This window comes from Salminus brasiliensis, chromosome 10, assembly GCF_030463535.1.
Source record: "Salminus brasiliensis chromosome 10, fSalBra1.hap2, whole genome shotgun sequence".
Lineage (NCBI taxonomy): Eukaryota > Metazoa > Chordata > Actinopteri > Characiformes > Bryconidae > Salminus > Salminus brasiliensis.
The window spans coordinates 8986763-9013725 of NC_132887.1; the positions used below are offsets into that span (position 1 = coordinate 8986763).

The 26963-nt window shown below is 42.5% G+C and overlaps 2 protein-coding genes across 2 annotated transcripts; one reads left to right on the forward strand and one right to left on the reverse strand.

The window, feature by feature from the left end:
* Positions 1-1226: 1226 nt before the first annotated feature.
* plekhd1 (pleckstrin homology domain containing, family D (with coiled-coil domains) member 1) lies at positions 1227-18184 on the forward strand. Its single transcript, XM_072689123.1, has 14 exons — positions 1227-2007; positions 4316-4409; positions 4589-4678; positions 4783-4859; positions 6275-6366; positions 7054-7106; positions 7335-7429; positions 8604-8697; positions 9688-9890; positions 11331-11463; positions 13883-14027; positions 15887-16030; positions 16323-16518; positions 17702-18184. Exons 1-13 carry the CDS (start codon positions 1856-1858, stop codon positions 16475-16477), a joined length of 1527 nt encoding a protein of 508 aa, XP_072545224.1. The 5' UTR covers positions 1227-1855; the 3' UTR covers positions 16478-16518; positions 17702-18184.
* On the reverse strand, positions 16949-26296 carry ccdc177 (coiled-coil domain containing 177). Its single transcript, XM_072689122.1, has 3 exons — positions 26027-26296; positions 22069-25226; positions 16949-17818 (listed from the first exon to the last, which is right to left on the reverse strand). Exon 2 carries the CDS (start codon positions 25218-25220, stop codon positions 22680-22682), a length of 2541 nt encoding a protein of 846 aa, XP_072545223.1. The 5' UTR covers positions 25221-25226; positions 26027-26296; the 3' UTR covers positions 16949-17818; positions 22069-22679.
* Between the last annotated feature and the right edge of the window lie 667 nt (positions 26297-26963).

A 26963-nucleotide genomic window follows, 5' to 3' on the forward strand; every position in this document is an offset into this window, starting at 1 on the left:
GTTTATAAACACAGACAGCTACAGTATGTAAGGTTATTGCTATAAATTGATTACAGTACTGTGATTATTTCTGTAATAATTGGTCACAGTGCTGTGATTATTGCTACAATAATTGGTCACAGTGCAGTGATTATTGCTGTAATAATTGATTACAGTGCAGTGATTATTACTGTAATAATTGATTACAGTGCTGTGATTATTGCTGTAATAATTGATTACAGCATTGTGATTATTGCTGTAATAATTGATTACAGTGCTGTGATTATTGCTGTAATAATTGATTATAGTGCTGTGATTATTGCTACAATAATTGGTCACAGTGCAGTGATTATTGTTGTAATAATTAATTACAGTGCTGTGATTATTGCTGTAATAATATATTACAGTGTTGTGATTTTTGCTGTACAAATTGGTTACAGTATTGTGATTACGGCTGTAAAAGGTAATCACATTGCTGTGATTATTGGTATAATAATTGGTTACAGTACTGTGATTATTACTGTAATTGATCACAGTGCCATGATTATTGCTGTAATAATTGATTACAGTGCTGTGATTATTGCTGTAATAATTGATTACAGTGCAGTGATTATTGCTGTAATAATTGGTCACAGTGCAGTGATTATTGCTGTAATAATTGATTACAGTGCAGTGATTATTGCTGTAATAATTGGTCACAGTGCAGTGATTATTGCTGTAATAATTGATTACAGTGCAGTGATTATTACTGTAATAATTGATTACAGTGCTGTGATTATTGCTGTAATAATTGATTACAGCATTGTGATTATTGCTATAATAATTGATTACAGCATTGTGATTATTGCTATAATAATTGATTACAGTGCTGTGATTATTGCTGTAATAATTGGTCACAGTGCTGTGATTATTGCTGTAATAAATAGAATATCCCATCAAGAGCGTTCCTGTGGTCGTAAAGTGGCCAGTGCATTATGGACGGCTGACAAACTGTAGAGAAACAGATGGACTACCGTCTGTATTTGTACACCTACAGCATATAGCAGACTTTGTGAAGTGGCCTGTGAGTGAAAAACAAGGTAGCTGTTTCAGATAAAGTGGACAGTGACAGCATTTCCATTTTCCCAGGAACCACTTTTAATGTTACTCAGCACAAATCCACTGAATGCACAGTCCCAGAGGTCTTAATCCCTGATGAATGAGTGGCCTAAACATCTAGCATGTGTGTCTTACATTGGGTGTGAACATTTGATTGGCATTTGTGATGTTAAAAGCTGTAAACAAGGATTAATGTCATGCCTTTCTGTCCTTAAAGTACATCCGTGAAAAACAAGCAGACCGGAACATGCCTGTCAACCTGACACGGAGGAAGGCCGTAAAGCAGATTAATGCGCTGTGAAAGTGAACGGATTGCTCTTTTATATAAGTGTGGCTGTTTTGGCTGCAGGCTGGGATCTCCACCACCCGGTGCTTAAAGTGATGCGACTGTTGGAAGTGTGGTGTAATCCGAGTAACAGCTTTACATATGACACGTCTATTGACCATTCCTCGGATTTAGAAACTCATCTCAGTCTCTCTCAGTCTCTCTCTCTCTCTCTCTCTCTCTCTCTCTCTCTCTCTCTCTCTCTCTCTCTCTCTCTCTCTCACTCTCTCACATTCTCTCTCCCCGCCTCTTTCATCCCTCCACTCATCCCTGCTCTTATGTTCACGTTATCCGATGCCAGCTGATTCCACTATTGGCAAACGCATCATTCCACCTCACTGAATTATTGGAAGTTTTTCCCGCTGGCTTTGGGGCTTGTGTTTATTTGCTTTAGAGTGAATTCCTCTATTTTTAACCATCCACCTCCCCCCTCTCTTTTTAACAGTGTCTGCCATGTTTTCCTCGTCCAAGCCCTCTTTATTTTACCCCTGGACCTCCATGGAGCAGGCTGACTCGGACGTCCTGGACATCAGCACTAAGGTGCAGCTGCATGGGGTGCTGTGGAAAAGACCTTTTGGAAGACCCTCTGCCAAGTGGTCTCGAAGGTACGATATGGCACTCACTGCATACAAGACAAGGGGTTTGTTGTATTAAAATGAGGAGTTATTGAGAGTCTGGCGAGCTCGATGTGCAGAGCAGATTGCCTTTTGTCGGCTTCTCCGTTGAGAAGTAGGGCTTTTTTATTAATGACACTGATTCATCATTTTTATAGATTTTGATACGTGTCTGATGTGTCTGAACGGGATGTAAATGGGGTTCACTTTGAAATTGAATGGTTGAGAGTTTGAGTGAATATTAGAACTGCGTAAGAAAATGAAATACTGATGAAATACTGATGAAATGATGAGGAAAGCAAAGTTACTGAATGTCTTCCATGAGCTGCATTTAGTGGCATTTAAAGTGCACTGCGGTGGAGAACAGAAAATGCATTACAGCCGTATTGACCTGGGTGCCTTAAATGTAATGTGCTGAGCTTCAAAAAAAAGATCCATTAGGACGTTCTATAGCTAAGCCAATGAGTTAATGTACTGTACAAGGAACGGAAAGATTCATATGAAAGCGAATGATTATTTACTTTGTAAATTGGTACTTTATCATCCCTGCAGAACCAACTTTTTGCTTCATTTGGTCATTTTTTGCTTGATTTTAATATGTAATTTGAGTAATTTGCTTGAGGATGCCCAAACTTTTACCTATGGCATGGATATAACATACTGCATTTCTCTTTCTCTTCATTATAATGATAAACCTGTTACTATTTGAATGAATTCCCCCTCCCTCACTAGAACGTAAACTCACCATTTTATTACAAGCTTTAAATGGATTCTACAGGGTTCTTCTGTAAAGTCAACAACGGTTCTAGAAATTGAGAAATGTCACTCAGATATCTATTGAATTGTATTTAGAGTCAGAGTCTGAGCAGAGCTGATGGCTGGAGATGCTGCAGAGAAGCTTGTTGTAGAAGCTGTAGATTAGAAACACTTGTCCTGTAGGCCCTCCTTTCTGCTGTACAGTCAGATACAGTAACCTATCTGTTAATGCCAATTTATTTACTTTTGCTTCATCAGTTTTCAGTGTCAGTTTCCTCTATACAGCTCTGGAAAAAATGAAGAGACCACCCTACATTCATTCATCAGTTTTTCTGGTTTTACTATTTATATGCAACGTGTTTGGAGAAATTAACAACATGACATTAACAACAAATGGACAACATTTCCCCTAAATTCCAAATACAAATATTGCTATTTAGAAAGATGCAGAAATGACAACTGCTCAAATAATGCAGATGGTTATAATAATTATAATGTAATGAAGTTATTATTGAAATTTAAACAACACAGTACTAATATTTGTACTTTGAGAGCATTAAAAAATCACTATGGTGAAATGACCTTGACTGCCAGTCATAGCTTCTTGGCAGGCTCTCCATTCGTCTTTCACATTGCTGTTGGGTGACTATACTATTCATAGTCTGCAAATTCAGGTTACCCAGCCTTGTTTGATAAAATGCCTGGAATAAAATGGCTGCCATATACATAGAGATGTAAAAGAAAACACAGGATAGACTACATATATTCCACAGTTTTGATATTTGTGGGACGGTTCCTGGCAGAACAAAATAAATAGTTTCAGATTTGTAAAAAATAAAAAGCTATTTTTTTTTCTAGTGAAGAAGAGTAAGAAATAAATAAAAGAATAAATAAATTAATTAATGAATACATTAAAAATAAAAAAATAATGATAATAAAAGAACATTGGGTGAAACTTTAATGAAAAAAACAACAAACAAACAAACAAACTATTTTACACATTTTCTCCCTTACCCAAAACCTAGTTGATCAGCCAAGACATGTTTGGCAGCCTTTATTACTGTACTAAAGCCTAATGTAGCTTAATATAGCTAACAAAAATTGGAGGCCTTTGCCACACAAAACTTTACACCCTATTTTTTGTGTGACATTCTTATCCAGAGTGACTTGCATTTGAACCATGTTACACAGCTAGGACAGTGTAGAGTTAGGAGTCTTGCCCAAGGACTGGTGTAGCGTGGTGTATTCGCCCAACCAGGAAATCAAACCCTAGAAGACAGTGTTGTTATCCACTACACTATACAAGACATTTTGTAGCTTCAGTGTAAAACTCAGAACACCAAACTTGACTTGACCATGTTTGGGCTAACTACAAACTGTAGAAATTCGATTAATTGGAAAACCTGTTGTTACCTTCCTCTTAAAGTCACTGTATAATGTACACCTTATGCCTTCATTTCTAGACCTTGTTTTAACAGCACAGTGTTGAATGTCACCTGGGGCCAATTGCTGATTTGGTCTTCCATCATTCTTCTCTGAACAGGTTTTTCATCATTAAAGACAGCTTCCTGCTCTACTATGCAGAGAATGAGAAACGAAACTTTGAGACTAACAGGTACTTCAACATCCACCCAAAGGTAAGTCCAGCCAGTGAGACTGTGCTAAACCTCACAGATACACACATCTTGTCCAGATCATACAATGAGAGCCACTAAGTGTGAAGTGGGTTGTTTTTCTTCTGTTGTCTGCTTATCTTCTCCCCGGCCTGTTGAACGTCTCTCACTTGGTAATGCATGGTGTTTATTTGTCTTTTCAGGGAGTCATCCCTTTAGGTGGATGTGTGGTTGAGTCAAAGGAAGACCAGGGCATGCCTTTTGCCATGGTTATCAACCATGAGGATTTCACTGTATGATTTACTTTGTTTTACACTACACTGAGTATAATCAGCCAAAACAGTCAGGGAATTCTGAAGTGTGCTGTTGACATGGCTGCTTTTCTCATTCTCCACAGGGGGAGATTGTGTTAGCAGCAGAGTCAGAGCCTGAGCAGTGCCAATGGCTGGAAATGCTGCAGGAGTCTGGAAAAGTGTGAGGAACATTTACAGCCACATTTACGTTTAAGGCATTTAGCAGACGCTCTTATCCTCTTACTCAGAAAATATCCTTAGCTGGTTTGTATGGGATAGGATCCAAAAGATACCGCTAAGCTTAGATACTACTAAATACAGAAGTCAATATGGAGACTGCAATACTCTGAAATACACTTCGCCCAAGTACTGCTGGAAGAGGAGGGTCTTCAGTCTGCATTTGAAAATTGAGTGACTCTGCTGTTCGGACACCCAGGGGAAGTTCGTTCCACCACTTTGGTGCAGGACAGAAAAAAGCCTGGATGCTTATCTCCCATGGATCTTAAGGGATGGTGGGCCAAGCCGAGCCGTACTTGAAGCTGGAAGGGCTCTTGGTACAGTTCGGCTTTTGACCATTGCCATCAAGTACAGAGGGGCTGGTCCAGTCTTGGCTTTGTAGGCCAGCATCAGGGTTTTGAATGAGCCAGTGAAGAGAGAACGGAGCAGAGTAGTTAAATGGCTGAATGTAGAACAACCTTGGCATGCATAATCTGTAGATCTGTTGTCACACACATACTAGCCACTTTATTAGACATACGTATCTTGCTGGTGTACAGTCAGATAGATAGATCTGATGCACATTTTCACTACTGCTTCATCAGTGTTTCGTTTCAGATTCCTCCTTGCATGCCTTCCATTAAAGGCAAAACTGTGCAGCCTCTTGCTGATGGTAGATGCTGTACTTTCACATCAACTGTGACTGTGACAAGAGTTATACCTGTAGATCTAGTGATGACATTTTAGGATTGTTGGAGACTTATTTACGCATCTTGTGCTCTTAAAATGATTTAGCAGACAGTGAAATTGGGATCTTTTTAAACCCCTTCCCAGACTTATCTGCATCTACAACCTCAGAGAGCTCTTTGGATCTGGCCATGGTGATCTTCACCACTTACTCCAGCAATCGAGCACAAACCAAACTAAATGTCTGAGGTTTAAAGACAGGCTCCTCCAGAATCCTTCTAATCATCTGCTGCTGATGTGCTGCTCCTGATTTTAACTTTATACATTTTAAGAAGTAATAAATGTGAAGGTGAATTCTTTCATCACAAGAAAATTACCTTTTGTTATATGACTTATATCTCTCAGTACTGTTTAAATCAGGATCAAATGTCCAAATGGTTAAATATATTTTAAAAAGACTGGTTTTAATAAAAGACTGGTTTTAATAGGATCTTTTTTTTTATTTTTTTATATGACTGTACTAGTGGAGCTATAATGTCGGTGAATCCCTTGAAAAAGCCAGGAAGTCAAAGTACGACAATGTTTCTAATAAAGTGGACAGTTTGTGTACAGTTGAAAAGCATTAATGTGTAAGCCATTGATTTTTTTGTTTGTTTGTTTGTTTTTTTTAAACACATTATTGATTATCCTCAGCACCTGGAAGAACGCTCAGCTGGGAGAGGCTATGATTGAGAGTCTGGAGGCTCAGGGACTGCAGCTGGCCAAAGAGAAACAGGAGTACCTGGGTGAGTCTCAGGGATGCATCAGAAGCTAAGAGACTTCTATTAGAGTAGATTATTAGACTGTTCTTAAAAAAGCATTGGTCACTCGCTTTGCACAGTTAGCATTTTACAATTCATTAACTTTTAATCTTACTGTGACCAAAACCCGGGGTGAAAGTATGTAATGTCAGTCGTATATAATACAGTATAATCTCATGCAGCTACACTACATACACTACAAAGGGTTCTATAATGACAGGGCGTGGCAGGACGGGGCGTGATGGGACGGGATGTGGCGTGGCGGGGCACGGTGGGGTGAGGCATGGTGGGATGGGCTGAATTTATGGGGCCCGATTTAAGCTCTAGTGTGAAGGACACTTTAAAGGTCCTTAATCAAAGGTGGTTCTTCTATGGCATCACTTAAAAACATTTTAAGAGTATAGAACCATTTCTAAAAGATTTAAGTAGAAGTAGAAGAAGGAAAAAACAAGACGTCGAAGTAGAGGAAGGAAAAGAAGAAGAGCTTTTCCACCATAAAGGAGAACCATTTCTATATAGTTCTATATAGACCCATTACTTTTACTAAAGAAACTTTTGAGGGAGCCCTTGTTCAGAAGTGTATAGCTTATTATATAGCTTATTGCACTTCAGTAATTTAGCTGAGGCAATAACTCTGCAGTAAAGTTGTTGACTCTGTTTCTGTCTCTGCAGATAAACTCATGGAGGAGACTGAAGAACTGAGCATTCAGAGAGAACAGAAGGCGGTTAGTTAGTAGCTCTTGATTATTTTAGAGGTACATATATTAGTAAACACACTTCTGCTTCGAGAGGTTCAAGTCAAGGTGATTTGAAGTATGCATATGTGTGTGAGCACCCACGCTTGTGCTTGTGCATCCATCTATGAATGTATGACAAATGAAGTATTTGCCCAAAGGTTTTTTTGCATGTTGTGTGTTAATGAGTTTCTGAGTGTGTATGTGCACATGTGGCAGGAGCTGGAGCGGCTGAACCAGGTGCTGGAGGAGGAGAAGCAGAAGTTTGAGGAGGTGGTGGTGGAGCTGAGAGCAGAGCAGGAGCAGATCAAACTGTGAGCTTTACTTTGAGTTGGGTGAAGACAGGGTGGAACTACATGCATGCTGATTATATGGAGTTAAATCCTTGTAGGTTTACCCTGCTGGTTTAGTCATTTTGGAAATCAAGTCATTCAAGAGTCATTCTACGAAACAGGTGCCACTTCCATGTTGACATTTTCTAATTTGTTTGGCAAGAGCAAACACTGCATCATGACAGATATGCTTATCCTCCAAAAAAAACCAAAAAAAATTCCCACCTCAGGCATAACATATATATTTGTATTTATTATTTACGGTAGAATGTGACAGGGTGGTATGTGGCAGGTTGGTAATTTTTACCCCAAGAGTTCCTGGTCCAGCACATATGCTAATGAATTTTAATATCATGTTTTTTCCATTAACAGTGTAAGATGTTTAATAAACAATTGCATTGGAAAAAAATTCAATGTATTTTTGTGTGACGGGGTGGTTGGGTTGAGTTGACCAACCCTGTCCAATATGAAAAAGCAACAAATAAACAATGAACTAGGATGTCAGAACTAGCTTTTTTTGTCCCTGGCTACTCCAAAGGCTCAGATGACGTCCCTTTCTCTTTAGGATGTCATTTAAAGCAGCAGCATATTATAGATATACATATAGATTATAGATATACATATAAAGGATTATCTTATCTTATCTTATCTTAAATAGATTATAGATATACATATAGATTATAGACATTTCAAGACAAAACAAATTAGTGTGACAGGGTGGTATGTCTAAGTCAACTTTATTATTTTTTTTACAAAAATAAGGTTTATTATTATTAATTATTTTGTATAAATATCTATCTTATGTCAACAGGGACACACATGTCTGACATTATTTGGCGATTTATTTATTTTTTTTAGACATTAATATCGTGGTGGTCAGTACAGACATGTGAAAATGGCCATGTACTGATACAAAATGCATAAAAATATTATTCTATCATATCTGTGATATATATTCCATCATAAGAGCTTTAAGCTTTAAAAAAGCACCTGGACACATTTTTGGTGCTTAATGCATCCCATCAGTGGCACCTGTATCATAAAATGACTCACAACAGAAGTTTTTATGGAACTGGTTTACAAGTTTGTAAAAAAAATAATTAAAATGTATGTGATCAGAACAGTCTGTAAATGTGACTCTGTGGTGTGTCTATAGGGATCTGGATGGCACAGCTCAGTCACTGAAGGGAGTGGAGTCAGAGAAAGCGGAGCTTCACAATCTCACCACGTTGCTGCAGAAATCTCTTGAGGTGCAAAAAAAACTTTTTTAAACTTCTGCAGCTTTTTTGTTATTAATAATCATGATAATACTTGTTCTGATCTGTCAGGTAGTTCACTGTTCCTTGAGGAACTTATGAAGGTTCTTCAGTTTGAAACTGTGGAGAAATCCCTCTTGCTGTGGTTCCTTGCTTTAAGGAACCTTTAAGGATAACTCTTGTTCTTCTAAAAGGCTTTTAGAAGAAAACGATTCCTTGAAGGTTCCTCAAAGCAACCACAGTTTCAAACTGAAGAAACCCTAAATGTTCCTGAAGGATTATACTTTGAACAGTGTATGATATACTATTGAGTACTCTGGCGGTCAAAAGCTCAAATTCAAAGTTTTTAATAATGATCACGGATGCAGACTGATTAGTAGCGCGCCAAACCCAAAGTAGCAACGATGGCAGCACCAATGTCCTTGTTACAGGTTAGTGGAGCATCGACATGGTTTTAAAGCTGTTATTTTAGGGTTAAAAAACCTACATAATGCTGCTTTAATGGTGAAACTACCATTAGAAATCATTATTGATCAAGTCTACCACTAAATCAAAAACTGGCCCTATTGATACACAATACAGTGGGGTCAAAAAGTATTTAGTCAGCCAGTGATAATTTACAAATAAATTCTTAAAAAATCCTACAATGTGATTTCCTAGATTTCTTTTCTCATTTTGTCTCTCATAGTTGAATTACAGACCTCTCTCATCTTTCAAGTAGGAGAACTTGCACAATCAGTGGCTGACTAAATACTTTTTGGACCCCACTGTATACTGTGCATGATACATTGTTTATTAAAGAGTATATCACTATTCTTTTCATAAATAAACGCATGTCTCACCCATGTCATTTCATTTATTCAGAGCTAGAAACCACCCAGACACTTTTAGATCTTAGGTCTAGACGACTGGATTAGTCATCACTGCACACACTGACAACTGAAGCGTGCAGCATGAACATGAACTGTGCTTGTTTCTGGTCAGGAGCTGTCCAAGGAGAAGCAGCGCACTCTGGAGCTGCTCAGAGACCGAGGGCTGGCTGGAGCTGAGCAGGTTACTGTGGTTCAGGCTTCTTCTCCAAACTCTCAACGCCCTGAGGCACCAGAGGAGCAGCTGCAGGGCAACCTGCGCCACATTGAGGAGCAGATGAGGAGCGTGCTCAGGGAGAAGCAGCAGGCTGAGGAGAGGTAGGAGTGCTCAAGCGCACACCAAAAGTTCTTACCATAATGAACAGCCCTGTTTTCTGCACAACACATGGAAGGGGTATAGGGAATGCTTGCTGCCTTTGGGAGTGTTCATTGCAAAATGGGTGTGAAGGAACGTGCAAACACGTGAAGACCACACCACCTGACCCGAGGCTCTGTCAGTGTTAATGGAGGGTGGAGGCCACTAAGTGGAAATGTCCATTGATTCGCAAACAAGCAATCATATTGATCAGACACCAGCGAGTGGGGCGCAATACTGAGGAAGTAGATTGACTAGAGGCTAGGAATGACCTTACAGGCATGACGCGTTTCAGCAGAAGCTCTCTTTCATGAACCATTTACACAAGAGCTCCATTCAGTAATAACACTTAACAGAGCTTTGGCTATTTTTCACTATGCTTTTACTTGGGCCGATTAATTACCAGTCACCGTTTAGAGTTTGTGTGGCAGGCCTTGCAAAGTACTCATGTATTTATTACATTAGTGACTCTCTAGTGATTTGAATGCTGTTATTTGCAGCCCTGTCTACCCAGTGCTGCTCTTATTACTGAGAGCACTGAGAATGTACTGTAAGTCTCTGCAGTTCATTTGGTCAGAAAATGTGGTATTATCACTCAAACTCTTTCCCTACAAACAGACAAGCAAGGATCAGCCATAACATTAAAACCACTGACAGAGGTTGGGTAAATTAGGCAGCAAGGGAACAGTCAGTTTTTGTAGGTAATCCTGTTAAAAGCAGGAAAATGGGTGAGCATAAGGATCTAAGCCACTTTCACAAGAGCCACATTGTGATGGCTAGACAACTGGGTCAGAACATATCCAAAACATCAGACAGGTCTTGTGGGATGTTCTTGGTATGCAGGGGTCAGTGCCTACCAAAAGTGCTCCAAGGAATGACAGCTAGTGAACTGGTGACAAGGTCATGGGCGTTGTCTTCACTGCAGCATGTACTGAGCAAAGGCTTGTCCATGTAGTCTGATCCCACAGAATATGTGTAGCACAAACTACTGAGAACAAACTACTGAGAAAGTTCATACTGACATACGATGTCTTGTGGCGTCCATGCTTTAAATGATCAGAGCTGATTTGGTGGCATGAGGGGGACCTGCACAATATTAGGCAGGTGGTTATAATGTTATGGCTGATTGGTGTATGTTGAAACTGCTTTTTCTAACTCAGGTATTTATTTATGTGAATCTGATTCAAGTGAGCGGTCAGAGAGGACCTTGGCTTGGAGCAAAATCACAACAGTGTCTGAAAAGCTAAGAGGTTTAACAGCAAGGGGGGTTTATCCAGTCCACACTCGACTAACGTTGAAACTCCTAACACACACTTTGATACAATGGCTAAATCAATCAAAAAATGTGAAGCAGCTAGGTTTGCCAAGCCTGTTCATTAGTACTCACTGTCCCCCCCCTGCAGGCTGAAGCAGAATGAGCAGCAGGCGCTGGTGCTGCAGGAGGAGAGAGAGTTTTATTCTTCTCAGGCTCGGGCCCTCCAGCAGTCCCTCAGCCAGCTCACTGCTGACAAGCAGCAGACTGAAGCCGAGCTGAAGGTGAGTTCGAGGCGTAAAGGTGTAAAGAACAAAACAGTAGAAGTTATATGATGCATTTGTTTTTTCATAATTAAAGTCCATAATAATAATTTGGCCTATTGCAAGGCAGGACATGAGCTGAATAGACAGTGTTGCTACCCGATTTGCACCCTGCCGAGCATGAGCATGCATGTGCTGTGCAAATTGGTCAAGGGAATGCAGATCGGGAAGGGTCAGTGCAGAGTCCTTGTTGGCTAGTAGGCTAACGCTAGCGCTGAGTTTGTATGTATAACTTTAGGTAGCCAGCTTTGGCTGTTTATTTATCTACCTCAAAATGAGGTAGATAGGCTTTTTGGCCATATTTTAGTCTATATAGCTGTAGCAGTTGGTGAAGCAGGTGTCTGGCTGGCTAGCTGACATACGCTTATCTATACTGAACCGCCCAAAAACCAACCAAAAATCACTACAGGCTACCCAATTGGCTTCCCCTGTGAATCAGGTAGTGACAGACAGTATTTAAAGCAATGCTCTTCAAGAATTGATACTTTTGTGCTTGTGGGCTCCCACTACAGTTGCGGAGTGTGATTCACTTTTACACCACTGCTGTAAATACAAATTGCACTTCGATCGCCCCCTCATGGACAGCTGTGCATGCACATTTGTTGACAAGTGTAAGTGATGCCCAAATATGTGATTGGCCAGTATTTCTCTAACTTGTCTGATCATATTCATATTTGCAAGTTAGGAATTACAGCAGCTCGGCATGAGGCTAATAGTCACAGGATGCTGCAGTTCCTTGTTCAACCACTAGATGAAATTATGGAGCTAGATAAAACTATATATGTGTGGACTGAGGCGGGAGGGTACTATTACAGGATTTTTCAAAAAATATAACTTGGGTTTGCAGCGTTACACAGTTCTGGTGAGAGGTCTTGTTCAGCCTTACCAGGTCCATAGTTCTATTGTGCATTAGCGCAATAGCAACATTCTGGCAATGGCAGAGACACCGTTCTCCCTATTACAGTCAATGGAGCATCAACATGACTCTGAAGCTGTTTTTAAGGTAATATTGCTACATGATTTTACTTTAAATCAATTTTACTTCAAATTTACTTCAATTTATAGCAATTAGAAATCACTGCAGCTTCCCAGTTACTGAAATAGTGCCGCAGCCCACACAAAGGCAAAATCTGGTCTCCTTCTCAAGTTGCAGTCAGCTGCCAGTAATACAGGCATCTCTGTTAGACTGTGAGCTTACCGGTCTGCATTATCAGGTTACATAGAGTCTGAAATTTTCTATAGACCTTCTCTCCCTCTGCACACACAAATCCTTCGCTGTAGAACACCTCCATACTCTACTTCATTGTCTCTCCCTTTAAATGTTATACATTATGCATAGTATACACACATGGCCACCCCTTCTAATGAATGCATTTAGCTATTTTAAGTTACACCCATTGCTTACAGATGTGCAAATGCACACACAGACAGCTTGTCTAGTCCCTGTAGAGTAAAGTACTGCCAATACAAAATACGAACCCATTGACACCATGGATAATGCCAGGCACAGGGGTATACACCCCCCCAGCATTGAGCTGTGGAGCAGTGGAATTGTTCTCTGGAATGATGGATGTTGCTATATCCAATACTTTTGGGATGAGTTGAGGATGAGGTGGGGTGGTGATTTTCCAACATCCTGACCTCGTTAACACTCCTGTTGCTGAATGCAATCAAATCCTCACAGCAGTGCTCTAAAATTTAATAGAAAGCCTTCCCTGGACAGTAGAGACAGTTACCTAAACTTATTTTTAATATCCTTGATTTCAGAAGAAACAATGAATGAAAAAGCAAGTGTCCCAATACTTTCGTCCATGTAGTATATCTTTATTGTCATACAGTACAACAAAATGTTCTGTTCACATATCCCAGCTTAGAGAGCGCTGGGTCAGCCATGCGATTGAGTCCCTACATCAGAGAGGGTTAAGTGCCTTGCCCATGGGCTCAACAGTGGCAGCTTAGTGGATGCAGGGATTGAGCCCACAACCCTGTGATCAATAACCCAGTGCTCTAACCACTGAGCCACCACATTTATTTAATGCCACGATTTAATACATAAATAAACCTTGTTAAATACATAAATAAACAAACATTTTTAGATGATTAGCCTCTGCAGAATTATGCTGTACCTTCTTCGCTCCACAAACATTTCCAGTATCGTCTTTTCTGGAGATGAGGGAACAGCCAAAGCAGTAAATATTGTCATATGAACCATTTCCAGATCCTTTTGTAAAATAACACCTCAAGTAATGTATTTTACCCAGTTGCAGGTATTAACTCAGACATACTATTGGTTATTTTTTAATATTGAGTGGGGATGTGTCCCTCCTGTCTTCCTGGTTTCTAAACCCTTGAACGTATGTGATGCATTTGTGCATTTTAGGCTGAGATGGAGTCCCGCGCAGAGTTGGAACAGCAGCTGAAGATGGCTGAGGAGGCTCTAAAGGATCTGGAGCAGGGCCTGAACTGTATCGAGCGCAGCCACGAGAGAGATGAGAAGATGAGAGGAGATGTCAGCCACCTCCGCAGTGAGTTGACAGATAATAACTCATGCATATTCATAATGTAAGTTATCAGGCCTCTTTCAGAATTCCTGAACAGCTTCATTGTCAGTGCCTCCCTCTTGCTGACAGGAAGACTAACTTGACAGGAGGAGACAAAGAGACTCAATAAGCATTGTTTCATTTATAGATTTTTTTTTGAGGATCAGTATTCATAATAATAATAATAATAATCCAAAATACATCAATACAGTGCTATACAAGCATTCAAAACATGCATACAAATAATTAAACAATGGATATACAAAGGACGCCTCAAATCAATAACATATATAACTGGATAAGTAACCATAACATAGAGAGAGTTTTTATACATCCCTAAACCCTGAGAAATTATTCAGTACACAGCTGTCAGCAGCATTGATTCTCTTATCCGTTGTACATTCATATAGAACAACAACATTAAAGTAGGGGAGACATACAAGTGCGCCAGAGGAGAGTGTTCAAACCACAATTTCAAAATGGCCTTTTTGGCTGCTGTGAGGCAAGTAAACAAGTTTTGATGTACTGACCATGACTCTGCAGAGTCCTTGAAGGACAAGCTAAACCCATTCATACTTAATTACAGGCATATTTCCCCCAAACTCCCCCAAAAGAGTTAGGAAGAAAACCTACAGAAGGACATGTCCAAAACATATGCACGTAAGCACCAACAGCTGTTGTATTAAGTGACAATAAGGGTTCTGCCAGTTTGTACAATAGAGTGGGCATTAGTTATATATAATATGTATTATATATAACTATAAGTGTAATATATATATATATATATATTAGAAACTGTGCCTTCAGATTCCAAATTCTTCCAGGGAAGGCCTTAACTCCTTAACGCAGCGGGGCGTCTTTTTACACTAAGGCGTATTATTCAGTAACTACAGGGACTTCTGTACAAACTGGTGAGGCTATTGTTTAGTAGTAGAAGTTTATAATAACACTTTTGGCCTGCTGGAGGGCCATAGGCTGTTTAAAGAGTTAATCTTAAAGGTAATTTCTAATTTCTAAGAAATTATTTTTGTATTTCCTTAATTTACTATATTTTGTCTTATTAATGTTTGAATATTAATAATTAATAATAATTTGTGTCCAAAAAGTTGCAGAATGAAGCAAAGTACATAAAAGAAATTAATCACACACACTATATGTCCAAATGTTTGTGAACACCCAACAACAACCTGCATCTAATGAATGCATTCAGTTACTATGTGTTGCACGCATTGCTGTGCAAATGCTCACACACAGCTTCTCTAGTCCCTGTAGAGACCTATTGCCAATAGAATAGGACTCTCTAGAGCAGAGGAACATGAAACTATTGGCACCATGTCTAATACCAGGTGTGGGCAACAGGGGTGGGCATAAGCTTTGAGCTGTGGAGCAGTGGAGGAACTGTGCTCTCTGGAATAATGGGGCTCCATCAAAAACTTTTGGGAGGAGTTGGGGAGTTGGGGAAGATGTGTGGTGGTTATCGCACATCCAACATTCTGACCTCACTAACTCTCTTATTGCTGAATGCCATATCCTCACAGCAATGCTTGAAATGTCTTTTCTGGACAGCAGAGGCAGTTCCTCCCAACTAAATACGCTTGTCCACAAAGTGTATTCTCTATAGTTGTTTCTGTTGTAAAGTTTCTGCACTGTATTGCATGCAGTTCTTTTACATGGACAACTAGTTGTCATATGTCTAATTTAATGTCATCTATGAATAGGACTATTAAAAATATCACTATTCAAAAGCCCTGCATGCTGAGACTTCCTGCTTTCTGAAAAGCTAACCTTGTTAATATTCAGTTGTGAATTGCATTTGGCTTAAAAGTTTCACTTTGTTTTTGCAGAGTTCTTCGAGGAGTGTATCTGCGCAGCGGAGATCGAGGCCAAGCTGCCGGCCATCATGAAGAACGCTGTGTATTTGCATAAAGCTGCTGCTCGCCGCATCAAGAGCTGTCGAGTCCAGAGACATGCCTCCAGGCAACACTGGCGTGGGTCTTTCATTCTCTCTCTCTTTCTTACACACACATATGAGGCACACACACTCAGACAGTGACATTCTAATGTTATTTAATGTTCCCAATTTATACTGCATCAGCTAGAAAAGCAGTTGAACGCTGTTGAGTTGGCATTATGATAGACTATTGCTGCTGGCACTCCACTCCGGCGCCCTCATTAAATCTAGAGCTAAATGTAATGCTTTTAATCAGCAAAATGAACCCGTTCCACTGGCCTGACACACGCTCCCCCTCCCTCCTGTCCTCTTTTTGTTTCCGCATGCAGTAAAACACTCAAAGTCTTTTGTCTGCTCACATGGCGAGGATCCCAACCTGGAGGACCTGAAGGAGACTGCCCGACGTCTCACCTCAGACAGCTGCTTTAGACAGCGCGTCTACAAGATCATCACCCACCAAAACACAGTACAGTCTGAGGACTAAGAACGTCACGATGCCTTGACAGGCAGGGGGTCCTTAAAAAGGTGAAATCCCTTTTTTGTGGTTCTCTACACTCCATGTGTAAACCTGCTGCACTGAGGCTCCAATTTAGCACCGTGTGACTGTAATCTTGAAGCAGGCCAGGGTCAGTGGACTGGAGGTAGGGCCTAGGGTCAGTTTCTGTTCGACAGGGTCGACGTCTGTCACAAACTTCTGATCTTGAGTTTCTGACATCAGGATATGTCGATATATAATCACTTAGTTACCATGCTAATGTTTCGAAGGTGAGTACAGACTTTTGTGCAACAGAATACAGATGTGGGCTGAGGACCACTGCATGAGCCTCATGTGGTACAAATTAGCTCTTGTGTACTATATATATTTCATCCCAAGTACTATTATAGATAGGAAATTATAATATGTGGTATGTAATCTTAAAAAAAAAGAAAAGAAAAGAAAAGGCTGGACACATCATACCATTCATGGAAAAGGTCTGAGTTTATTTCCTTCAGTCATTCATACAGTGTATTCTGTCAAAAAACAGTACTATTGGTTGTAATTATTCATAAATCAGTCTGTGCGTTGCTGCTTGTGCACTCCCATGGTTTTGCTGTGTTGGTAAAAGCTGAAGAGCTTCTGCTTCCTTTGAGTGTTGAAGCGTTTTACACTAAATGAGCTTCAGCAACAGAAGGAGCAAAAGTGTGGTGCTGGGCCAAAAAGTATAGCACCTCGCCTGACACACACACCTGCAATAATACTGCAGTGTGTCAGGCTAATCGTACAGCAAACACTATGCTGGAATATCCCACCCTAGCTATTGTGCCTCACAAAATTTCAGGCATTAGGAGAATGACTTTTAATAATCATTCCTTTGGTTTTCCTCTATTTTATGCATAAGATAATATAAGATATGTAAATACTATTCACATTTTAGCTGTACTGTACCCTGTACTGCCAATATAATTTTTTCAAACACGACAGCATAACACATGATATGAAATGGCAAGTATTTTACAGTATACGTTTTTAACCAAGCACCACTATTTTGCTTTCAGTTGGCCATCCTCAAAACTGGAACAGAAATACAGAAATGCTCAGAAATGCTTTGGTAGATGGTAATGTACAGATGTAACAGGGATTTCCAGTACTCGTCATGTCAATGGCTGATAACTGTACTCCAAAAAAATATATAATGTCACATTTAAGTCATTTAAGCTTAATCACCAGTTATACGGGAGAGGAACACGGGATTGCAGGCATTCGAGCGCATTCTCTGGGGACAGTCTGTGAGACGAGTTGATGGATGCCATCTTCATCATCTCCACTCCTGTATAAACATGTAGCCTGAAAAACAAACCACACACTGGTCTCTTAATTTGTTCATTTTACCAAAGTAAAGGATACAGTAACAGATGGCAAACCGATGATAAATCCAGACATGGCTGGATTTTACAACAAGCCATACAAGCTATTTGGTGGGCATCTAGGTCGCAAGGAGCCCCACAAGCATTATTATAATTTTAACTGTTTGTGTCCATCAAATATACCTCATGAAAACATCATTCTTCCCATGTGTTTTTATCTGAATTCATTTTTTAGTCTATGTAACACTTAATGAGTGTATAGACTGTAGATGTGTTTCCTCAGTGTATAGTTATATATATTTAATTATTGTTATTCTTTGTTAAATTTACCATTTATTAAACTTTTCCCTGACTAAAACTCTTTACCGTTCTTTTTCTTTCTCAAACAAACACTATGATTAAAGTAGGCAGTGGCCCACAGATAGGATAAGGCATGGGGTCACCAGTGTTCAGAAACCGTTCAGACACTGATTTTCACACCACCACTAAAAAACACATTTTTCTGGACAAGCTGAGAGATACAGACCCATCACTGAAAGTAAAGGTTCAGATATTATGCTGAGAGATACAGACCCATCACTGAAAGTAAAGGTTCAGATATTATTTTCTATTTTTATGTTCCACTGTAAAATAGCTCCACACTGCAGACCTTCAACACTTTTATTTACTTTCTGAGAACGTCTATACTGCTGTAATACCCCTGGATTGGTTTAGGACCTAGTGCTAATATATGTTTTTTTTTGTTTATGTGGAAATGATGCATAGGGGAGAGTGGGACACACTACACAGGTTTAAATATAATGTAGTTAAACTGCTTCAAGTGGAATATGCTTTTGGTAATCTCATAATCTCAAAGCAATAATCCATAGATTGATCAGAAACAGACGATAAGTGCTATGTAAATATATTTAATAACTGTGCTTACAAGCTGTTACAGTGACTGTTACAACTAGCCCCTCTGTCTGTAACAATAAACTCTGCCTATTCTCTACCCTGCTTAATGGTTCATAAACAGGTGGTGCTGGAACCAGTTTACATTTTCATTTATAAGCGATGTGTAAGTTGCTTCATCTTGCTCAAATATTTAAAAATATTTAGCAAGAACTTCTCTCTGCCCTACATTTTAATTACATATATTTACCAATACTTGTCAGTGAACACTATATGTCTAAATGTTTGTGGACACCCCTTCTAATGAATGCATTAAGATACTTTAAATTGCACCAATTGCTGACACAGATGTGCAAATACACACACTCACACACTCACAGCTTGCCTAGTCCCTGTAGAGTATTGCCATTACAATAGGACTCTCTGGAACAGGTAAACATAATCCTATTGGCACCATGCTGCCTAATGGCAGGTGTGGCCTAGAGGGGTATAAAGACCCCAGCATTGAGTTGTGGAGCTGTGTTCTCTGGAATGATGGTTGGTGCTCCATCCACTACTTTCAGAATGAGTTGGGGGGGGGTGTTTTGGATGAGGATGACCTCACTGACGCTCTTGTCGCTGAATGCAATCAAACCCTCACTGCAATGCTTCAAAATCTAGAAAACCTTCTTCCCTGGACAGTAGAGACAGTTACTCCAACAAAAGCAGGATCAACTCTTTTTTTAACACCCTTGATTTCAGAGAAAACAATGAATGATTAGGTGTCCCAATACTTATGTCCATATAGTGTATCTACAATAAATTGTGCTTCATTTCAAACTGATTCACAGGAAGGGCAGACTTTTTGAACACAGAGTCTGCATGCAGTGGGATTATGTACCTAATCTATCTAAAATAAATCTGGTGGAGCAGAAATACATGTTTTTTAAAGGATTAAAGGATAGCTTTAAAAAAAAAAGAAAAAAAAAAGCCTGAACCGAGCAAAGCGACACTGGCATGGTGCTAGGTCATGCTCTTGAAAGGATTTCACGGGTAGCCATGTCCAGGAATGCATAGTGCAGTGCTTTTCTGCAGATATCAGTCAAAGCCCTCCTCCAATCCTGTCATCTAAAAATGGGCCAGGATGAGATGGCACTTTCAGCTACAGCTGTGTGTAGTGGGAAAGAGCTGCTTTAGACTCCGCCCCCTCCTGCCTAACTGGCAACCCACTCACATTCCCATGATCCCTGGTGATTTCATCAAAAGGCCTGTGCCACCAGCTCTATTGCACATTGCTATGGCAACTACTGTATAAAAGTGAGGTTCATTCTCCATGCCCTTTCTGTCTCCCTTTTTTCAGTCAATTTAGGAAACTGTAGAGTCACCTTTTATCTGCTGCTGATCTGTTTGCATGATTTGCCTGAAAACAATGATTTGACGGCAGTAAGCTTGTGCTTTGGTAGAGGGCACACAATGCAACTCAATTTGTATTCGAATGGTGAACAGTACACTCATGCTCTTCAGACAAATGAGAGTGGTGTTGCTGAAGGGAAAAATGAAGGGTGGTGATTTTCTGAATAGAAAACAGAGCTCACGTTCCTGTACTTCTCCAACAAAGGAAGACACGCTAGAGAAGCACAGACCCATCTATTCCTTAATGGGATGATTAAGGAGAAATTAAAGGTTTTTCAGCCTAATGTTGCTGTGCAGCATGCAAAAGATTACCAGAGGGCAGTAGCGGATTTAAGTAGGGGCGACAGTTTGGGCAGCCGCCCAGGGTGGCCTAGTGCCGGGGGTGGCATAGTGCATCTCCACAAAAATACTGGAATGGCAAGATTTATACACATCACTGATACTGTACTGAAAACCAAGGCTATATGAGGCTCTATAGGCTCACAGGCTCTGCTTATTTGAAATTGCAGACCTCAGAGCCTCAGGTCAGAAGCAAATTGCTGTTTGCTCAGTGCTGGCTCGGACGCTATATGTGAACTGCTGAAAGGGGGTGCAGAGTAATCCGGTGGACTAAGGCTTTGCCACTATGACCCAAGAATTGCTGGTTCGAGTCCCGGGTCATGCTTCTTGCCATCTGCAGCTGGAGCCAGAGAGCAATCTGGCTCACCCTCTCATCACATCAGTGTGATGAAATTCAGGGCATCTGCTAGCTGATGCATCAGAGCTGGGTACTCTACGCATTCCTCCAAACGCATTGGCTGCCAGGTGACGTTGCATTGGTGGCAGAAGTTGTGGTCGCGCATGTGTCAGTCCTCACCATGCACCCAGTGTAGGGAGCATTACATGTGATGGGAGGGAGTACTAGTGAGTGTTGGGTAATTGGCTGCCCACAATTGTGGAGGAACTTTGGAGAGGGGTAAATAAATAGAAAATACGCAATACGGGAGCTCACTAAATGATTGCCAATGGCTTGCAAGCCCTTGTCAAATATCTAGCAGGTTTAATATCTGGACCTGTCAGTGAGACTACATCTGGTATGGTGAAAAGTGTTGTGACTGAAAATTGGTGCAGCGACTAGCTACAGCTAATGAGAGTGCAAGTTTACCCAATTTTTCCCCAATTTGGACCACCAATTACCCAACCCGTACCAGCCCGGACTAGCACATGCCCCCTCTGATGCACGCGTAGTCAAGCATCTCATTTTCCAAACTGGCACCAAAGCAACATCCAACCAACACTCCTGGAGGGAAGTGCTATATACCCAGCTCCAACCCAGCCTGCAGACACCAGTGATGGGCAGCACTGCAGCAAAGCAATGTGGGGGGAGAGCGTCCCACATCTACCCACCCTAGAAAGAGCAGGCCCAATTGTGCTCTCTCTGGATCTCGGCTGCTGATGGCTAGGAACATGACCAGGAAGTGAATCAGTGATCCTCTGATCATGATGACCGCACCTTAGTCCACTGGACCACCCGGGGCCCCCTGACAGTGTTTATGGCATAAAATGGCAGTGATTACTCAAAACTCACCAAAAACCGCCCACCAACTAGGGCTGGGCAAGTAACCAAAAATTAATTGATTAATCAATAATATTTTCCCCACTGTGTGTTCATGTACCGTCCCCTTAAAAACATACTACTGCGTGTGTAGTCACATGATTCCCTGCCCATCCAGGCAGTCTGTCCAGTCTGAAAGCAACATGGAGGAGGACTGAATCACCAACCAACTGAGCAACTCATATAATAATTTATTAATTGTAATCGAGGTCAAATGTTCAACTTATGGTGATTTGAGGTCAATGCTACCACCAACTACACCAATATGTCCCTTTAGGATGTGACATAACACAAAAAACGTGGCTCACAATACAATGGGTTGAATAACACTGGAGCAGACAAAAGGAACATACCTGATTTTGACAGAATGCAGAACGGCAGCACAAGCTCAAGGACCCTGATGCAGAACCAAGGCTCCACTGCTTCATCAGCAGCTGGACTGTGCTGAGATCACTCTTTGCCATGTCACCACTCAAGTCCCGCTTTGTCAGCACTTCAGTGTTGTATAACACACACAGGCAAGTCACGGTATACGGTCAGCAGAGATTCTTAAACCCAAGTCTCTAGGACTTCATCCAGCAGTTCAGTCTGACGAAGCATTCTGCATTCACTTCTGTTCCACAGTTAACAAAAAAATCAAGCCATAAAATACACAAAAGTGATCAGCAGACTAGTAAAAACTTACAAAAAAAAAAAAAAACACAGGCATGTCCCGGGAAACAAATCATCCACAGACAACCACAAAGCCAAACTCCAGGTAATAAAAATAAGGGAACGATATTTCAGACATGATTAGTGGTCCAGCAAATTGGGAAAAATCATGATTCTATAACTTGAGATATGACATTTGAGGAGATCCAGCAATGGCGTGGGCCTACTTCAGAGATGAGGCTACCAATGGAGGCTCAAGCAGCTCATTACCAGCAGCAGGTAGGTGGGGTTAGTAAACAGGTTGGCCTGCCTCTCACTTTTCGTCCAAACTAGCCTTTAGCTGCGCCTCCAGGACCATCTTGTCGAAAGTGCGCATGTTCGTTTCTTCTCGCACTCTGTCCCTCACGTGGAAGGAGGCTCGTGCCACTGACCGGGCACTTTCTAACACGGCTCGTTTTTCACGGAAAATCTGTTCACTTTTCTCCAGCTTGCGCTCAATTGACTGCAGAAGCTCAAGGCGCCTCTGATGCTCTTCTTCCTCCACCTTCTGACGATTCAGCCTCTGAAGACGCTCCTTCTCCATCCTGCTTTGTACCGCACGCTGGGCCTTCTCTCTGGCCCTCTCCTCAGCCACCTGTGCGGCCTGCTGTGCCCGCTTCTCGGCCTCTTTCACCCGCGCCTCCATCTGTTCTTTCTGCTGCCTCTCACGCCGCTCGGCTGCCTTTCTCGCTTTCTGGATCTGCTGCTCCTCGCGCTTGGCTTTCTCGCGCAACTCCTGACCCCTCCGCTCCTGAATCTGCTCATAGTTTTCCTGTGATCGGCTCAGCTTCTCCTCCACCACCCTGCGTGCTTCCTCACGCTCGTCCGCCTCACGACGCGCTATCTCCTGGATGAGGGCCGCATGGCGCCTCTTCTCTGCACGATTGAGCCCACGGCGCTCCTCCTGGACCTGGTGCTCACGCTCCTGCCTCTTCAGTTCTGCAATGGTCAGCTTCTCTTTGAGAAGCAGCTTCTCTTGTTCCATCATGGCGGCTCGCTCTTCTTCCAGGGTTTTGAGGTTTTGCTCCTGGGCTGCTTTCTTCTGCTTCTCCTCGCGAGCGGCCTGCTGAAGCTTCTGGAGCCTGCTTCGCTCCTGCTGCTCAGCTAGCTCTCTCCAGCGCTCCTCACTCTCCGACACTTGGCGTAACTTGGCCGCCGCCGCCTCCCGTTCTTGCTGGCTGAGTCGCCTCTGTCTTGTAGAAACCTGGGATTGCCAGGCTCTCTGGCACTGGAGCATAACCCGCTGTTTTTCTCGCTCTTCACGTTCGCGCCGCAGCTCCTCCAGCCGTCGCTCACTGTCCCACTGCAAATGTGCGACATAGCGGGTCTGGCTCATGATATCTTCCTCTTGGTATCTAGCCAGCATTAGTGCTGCAATCTTGCGATCGCGCTCCGGCACGGCCTTGAGACCTCGTCGTTTGACCTCCTTCACGATACGCTCCACTTTCTGCATAGTCTGCGGAGAGTGGCTTAGATCTCCCAAGCTTAGGCTTCGGCCCATCAGAGAGTTGAAGGTGGCTAAGGTTCGGGCACGAGGGCTGGAGGTTTTACCCCAGTAATCCCGTGTCCCATCCCAGCTGTAAGAGGAGGATGCAGACTCTGAAGAGGCACATGTGGTCGTAGCTGTGGTAGTGGTCGAAGTAGTAGAGGAGCTAACCGGCTCTCTTCTTCTTTGTAAGGATTCTAAAGAGTGGCTTCTCTCTCTTACTGTTGACCTGGACATAACGTGCCCGTTGTGCTGAGCAAATGGACTAGTGATGCCATTGGCAGGACTTTGAGCTGCAGATTTTGATACGATTGGTGCAAGTGATGCCGGCATCCTTGGAAAGGAGGAGGGCTTTGGCGTTGATCTGGGAAAGGTATTTGCAGACTTCGTTGTGGTGCTGGAAGTCTTTTTGGACACTGGTGTTGACTGAACGTGTTTTGTAGGTATGGATCCTTGAGTTTTTCCAGCAGCCTCAGTAGCGAGTGACTTGGACTGCTTTACAGATGTCCCTCTCACATTGGGGACAGAACTTGCTGGACTAGCTTTGATAGGCTGAGGTGGGCTAGATTTAGGGGGTGAACCTGTACAGGGGGGGGACATCTTAGACAACTGTTCTGAGCTCTGAGGCGTGGTTTTTGAGGCAGGACGTGGGTTCGATGTGATATGTGTTTTGGATGGGCCACTGCTTGCAGGTGGCATTTTGGGGACGGGACCAGAGCTAACGGAACCATGGCTGCTTCGCTGAGACAATCCAGCGTCGATTGTATCCGGAGGCTTCTCTGAAGCCAGTGATTTGCTGCTGCTGCTGCCGTTGTTGTTGTGTGCTGCCTGAAGGATCCTTCTCTTCTCCTCTTGAACGATCCTCTCTCGCTCCTCTCTGCACTGTCTGAGTTTAGCATGCCTGTCCCTCTCGTACACCTCAAACATCCCTGTGGCTACACGCATGCTACGGCCGGGAGCTTCACGTGCGAAATCGGACAGTGGTCGAGGCAGAAGTTCCACAGGCTTGACTCCACAACGCGCACATGCCTCCAGCGAACGAGGGCTGGTGAGCACATAGCGACTGCCCTCTGCAGCTGGGGAGTCAAAGTTGTAGAGGTCCAGATGCAGCTTACGATGCTCTGGTTCACTGTTTTGTGGCTGGCTGACCGGAGGACTCTGCTCAGGCTCCACTCTGGGTTCTTCTTGTGCTCTCCCATCAGTGGCCTCGTCTTTTTCTCCATCGTCACCCTGCTCAGGTAGACAAGGGGCTTCCGAGGCCGCAGTGGGGGTCTCAAACTGCGGGCCTCTGATCTTACTCTGGTCCTCGGGTTCCAGTGGATCCACCATGCTGTGCTGTAAGCATAGGTGAATGAACAGGAAGTGAATACTCGCAGAGATGGAGCGCTACATAACAGACAGATTTGCAAGCGAGGGTCAGGAATTAGATTGTTTTGGCCAGATAAGAGATTAAGGGTGATGCAATTCAAGGATAAGGGATGTGGCCCAGCTTTCACATGCATTCATGTTTTACGCTCTGCTTGTGCTAGTGAGGCCTAGCTGCCTCGGGATAAATGCATAAGCCTACATATATACTGGGCAACATGCAGGGGGGTGAAATCATATGTGTGTGCTATTTTTGGAGCCAGTGATTCTTAGCAGATGTTGTTTAACATCTATATCTGTCTGTCTATCCATCCATCCATCCATCCATCTCAAACACGGCTTCCCCCCACTCCACAGCAATACACACACAGTCAGAGGCAATCTTCTCCACATCGATGCGTCAGAAGACACTCACGCGTAAACGCATTATTTACGGTATGATACCGTTTGCGTTTTCCACGTTTACTCCATGCATACCACACACCACTGGGACAGTCCCAGGCTGAATTGATCTGTGCTACGAGGTGCATTAATGCCACACTGAAAGGCCACACAGATGCACTGTTTATAATAATTTAAAGTGGAATCAGATCGCATGAAATGAAGCTTGTAAACATCCTAACACGAACCATCTTGCCGAAAAGGCCCAACGCGGAGCACCACGATCCGCAGGACTGCTGCACAGCAGTTACTGGCCAATAACGCGCAGTTTTACGCGCCGTTTATGAGATGTAACAGCAGAAACAAACACGTCTCAAGCCACAACTGACCTCTCCTCTCGCTGGATGTTTTCAGAACTGTGATGATCTGATCCAAGCAGATGCTCGCAGCCCCCCTTCCACCCTGCATAATACCACGGGGGTTACAGGGGGGGCATTGTGCGGGCTGTTCTTCCTCCTGAACTGAAGGAATCAGGGCTGCCACTCGTGCGTAAAAGGATATCAGCACAGTCCCCAAATCTGTCAGGAATCTCGGTGTTGGCAGATCGTTTAGGGTCCTTTCCCTCACTCTTCCTTTTCGCATCAGTCTCCTCCTGGCGTTATTTTTCCCTAACCCACCCGTATTGCGCCATGGCCCTGCTCATGCGCTATGATTGGACGCACTGGAACACGAGTGTGACCCTTCCTCCGCCACGATTGGCCAGTAGCATCACCCAGTTCTGCGCTAGGGTTGATTGATTGGCTTTGTAGGGTTGCTCGTATTAGATGCTACCTGTCAATCTCAGCGCAGAAAGGGATGCTACTGGCCAATGGAGGCGCAGGAGGCGTGGCCTGACGGAATACAGGTGGGGGAATCTCATAAACGCCTCCACCTGCTGTTCGCCATTCGCATCCCCTGCGTCCACGCTCCGCCTCCCTGTGACAGAAAGCTAAAAATATCGAGCACTTTCTCCCCTTTGTCAGTTCAATATGGCCTCTGGTTCTGTCAGCCTCTTTATTCGGGCTTAGTTTAACCTCGTAGCCTGTTTGTCTTATAGCTGGTTTTAAATAAACACCTTTACTGTTCAAATGGGGGGATATCCAGGGGCATACACACTTGGCACAGACTGATGTTTAGCCTAAATGTGAGCCTAAACCATAAGTTGAAGTGTAAATGAACTCACTACGACCCAATTTGAGCAGCAGGGTGCGTTTAAGGCATGGATCTAGACAGATTATAGCATTTATTTAATCAGCCAGCCTTGTTTTTCAGTGTTCTGCGTTTCTC

Bases quoted from the DNA above. Each gene is read 5' to 3' on its own strand.
- ccdc177 (XM_072689122.1), bottom strand. From the start codon at position 25,220: ATGGTGGATCCACTGGAACCCGAGGACCAGAGTAAGATCAGAGGCCCG.
- plekhd1 (XM_072689123.1), top strand. From the start codon at position 1,856: ATGTTTTCCTCGTCCAAGCCCTCTTTATTTTACCCCTGGACCTCCATG. The intron at 6,367-7,053 runs GTGAGTCTCAGG...CTGTCTCTGCAG, and splicing joins AGAGAAACAGGAGTACCTGG to ATAAACTCATGGAGGAGACT. The intron at 11,464-13,882 runs GTGAGTTCGAGG...TGTGCATTTTAG, and splicing joins AGACTGAAGCCGAGCTGAAG to GCTGAGATGGAGTCCCGCGC.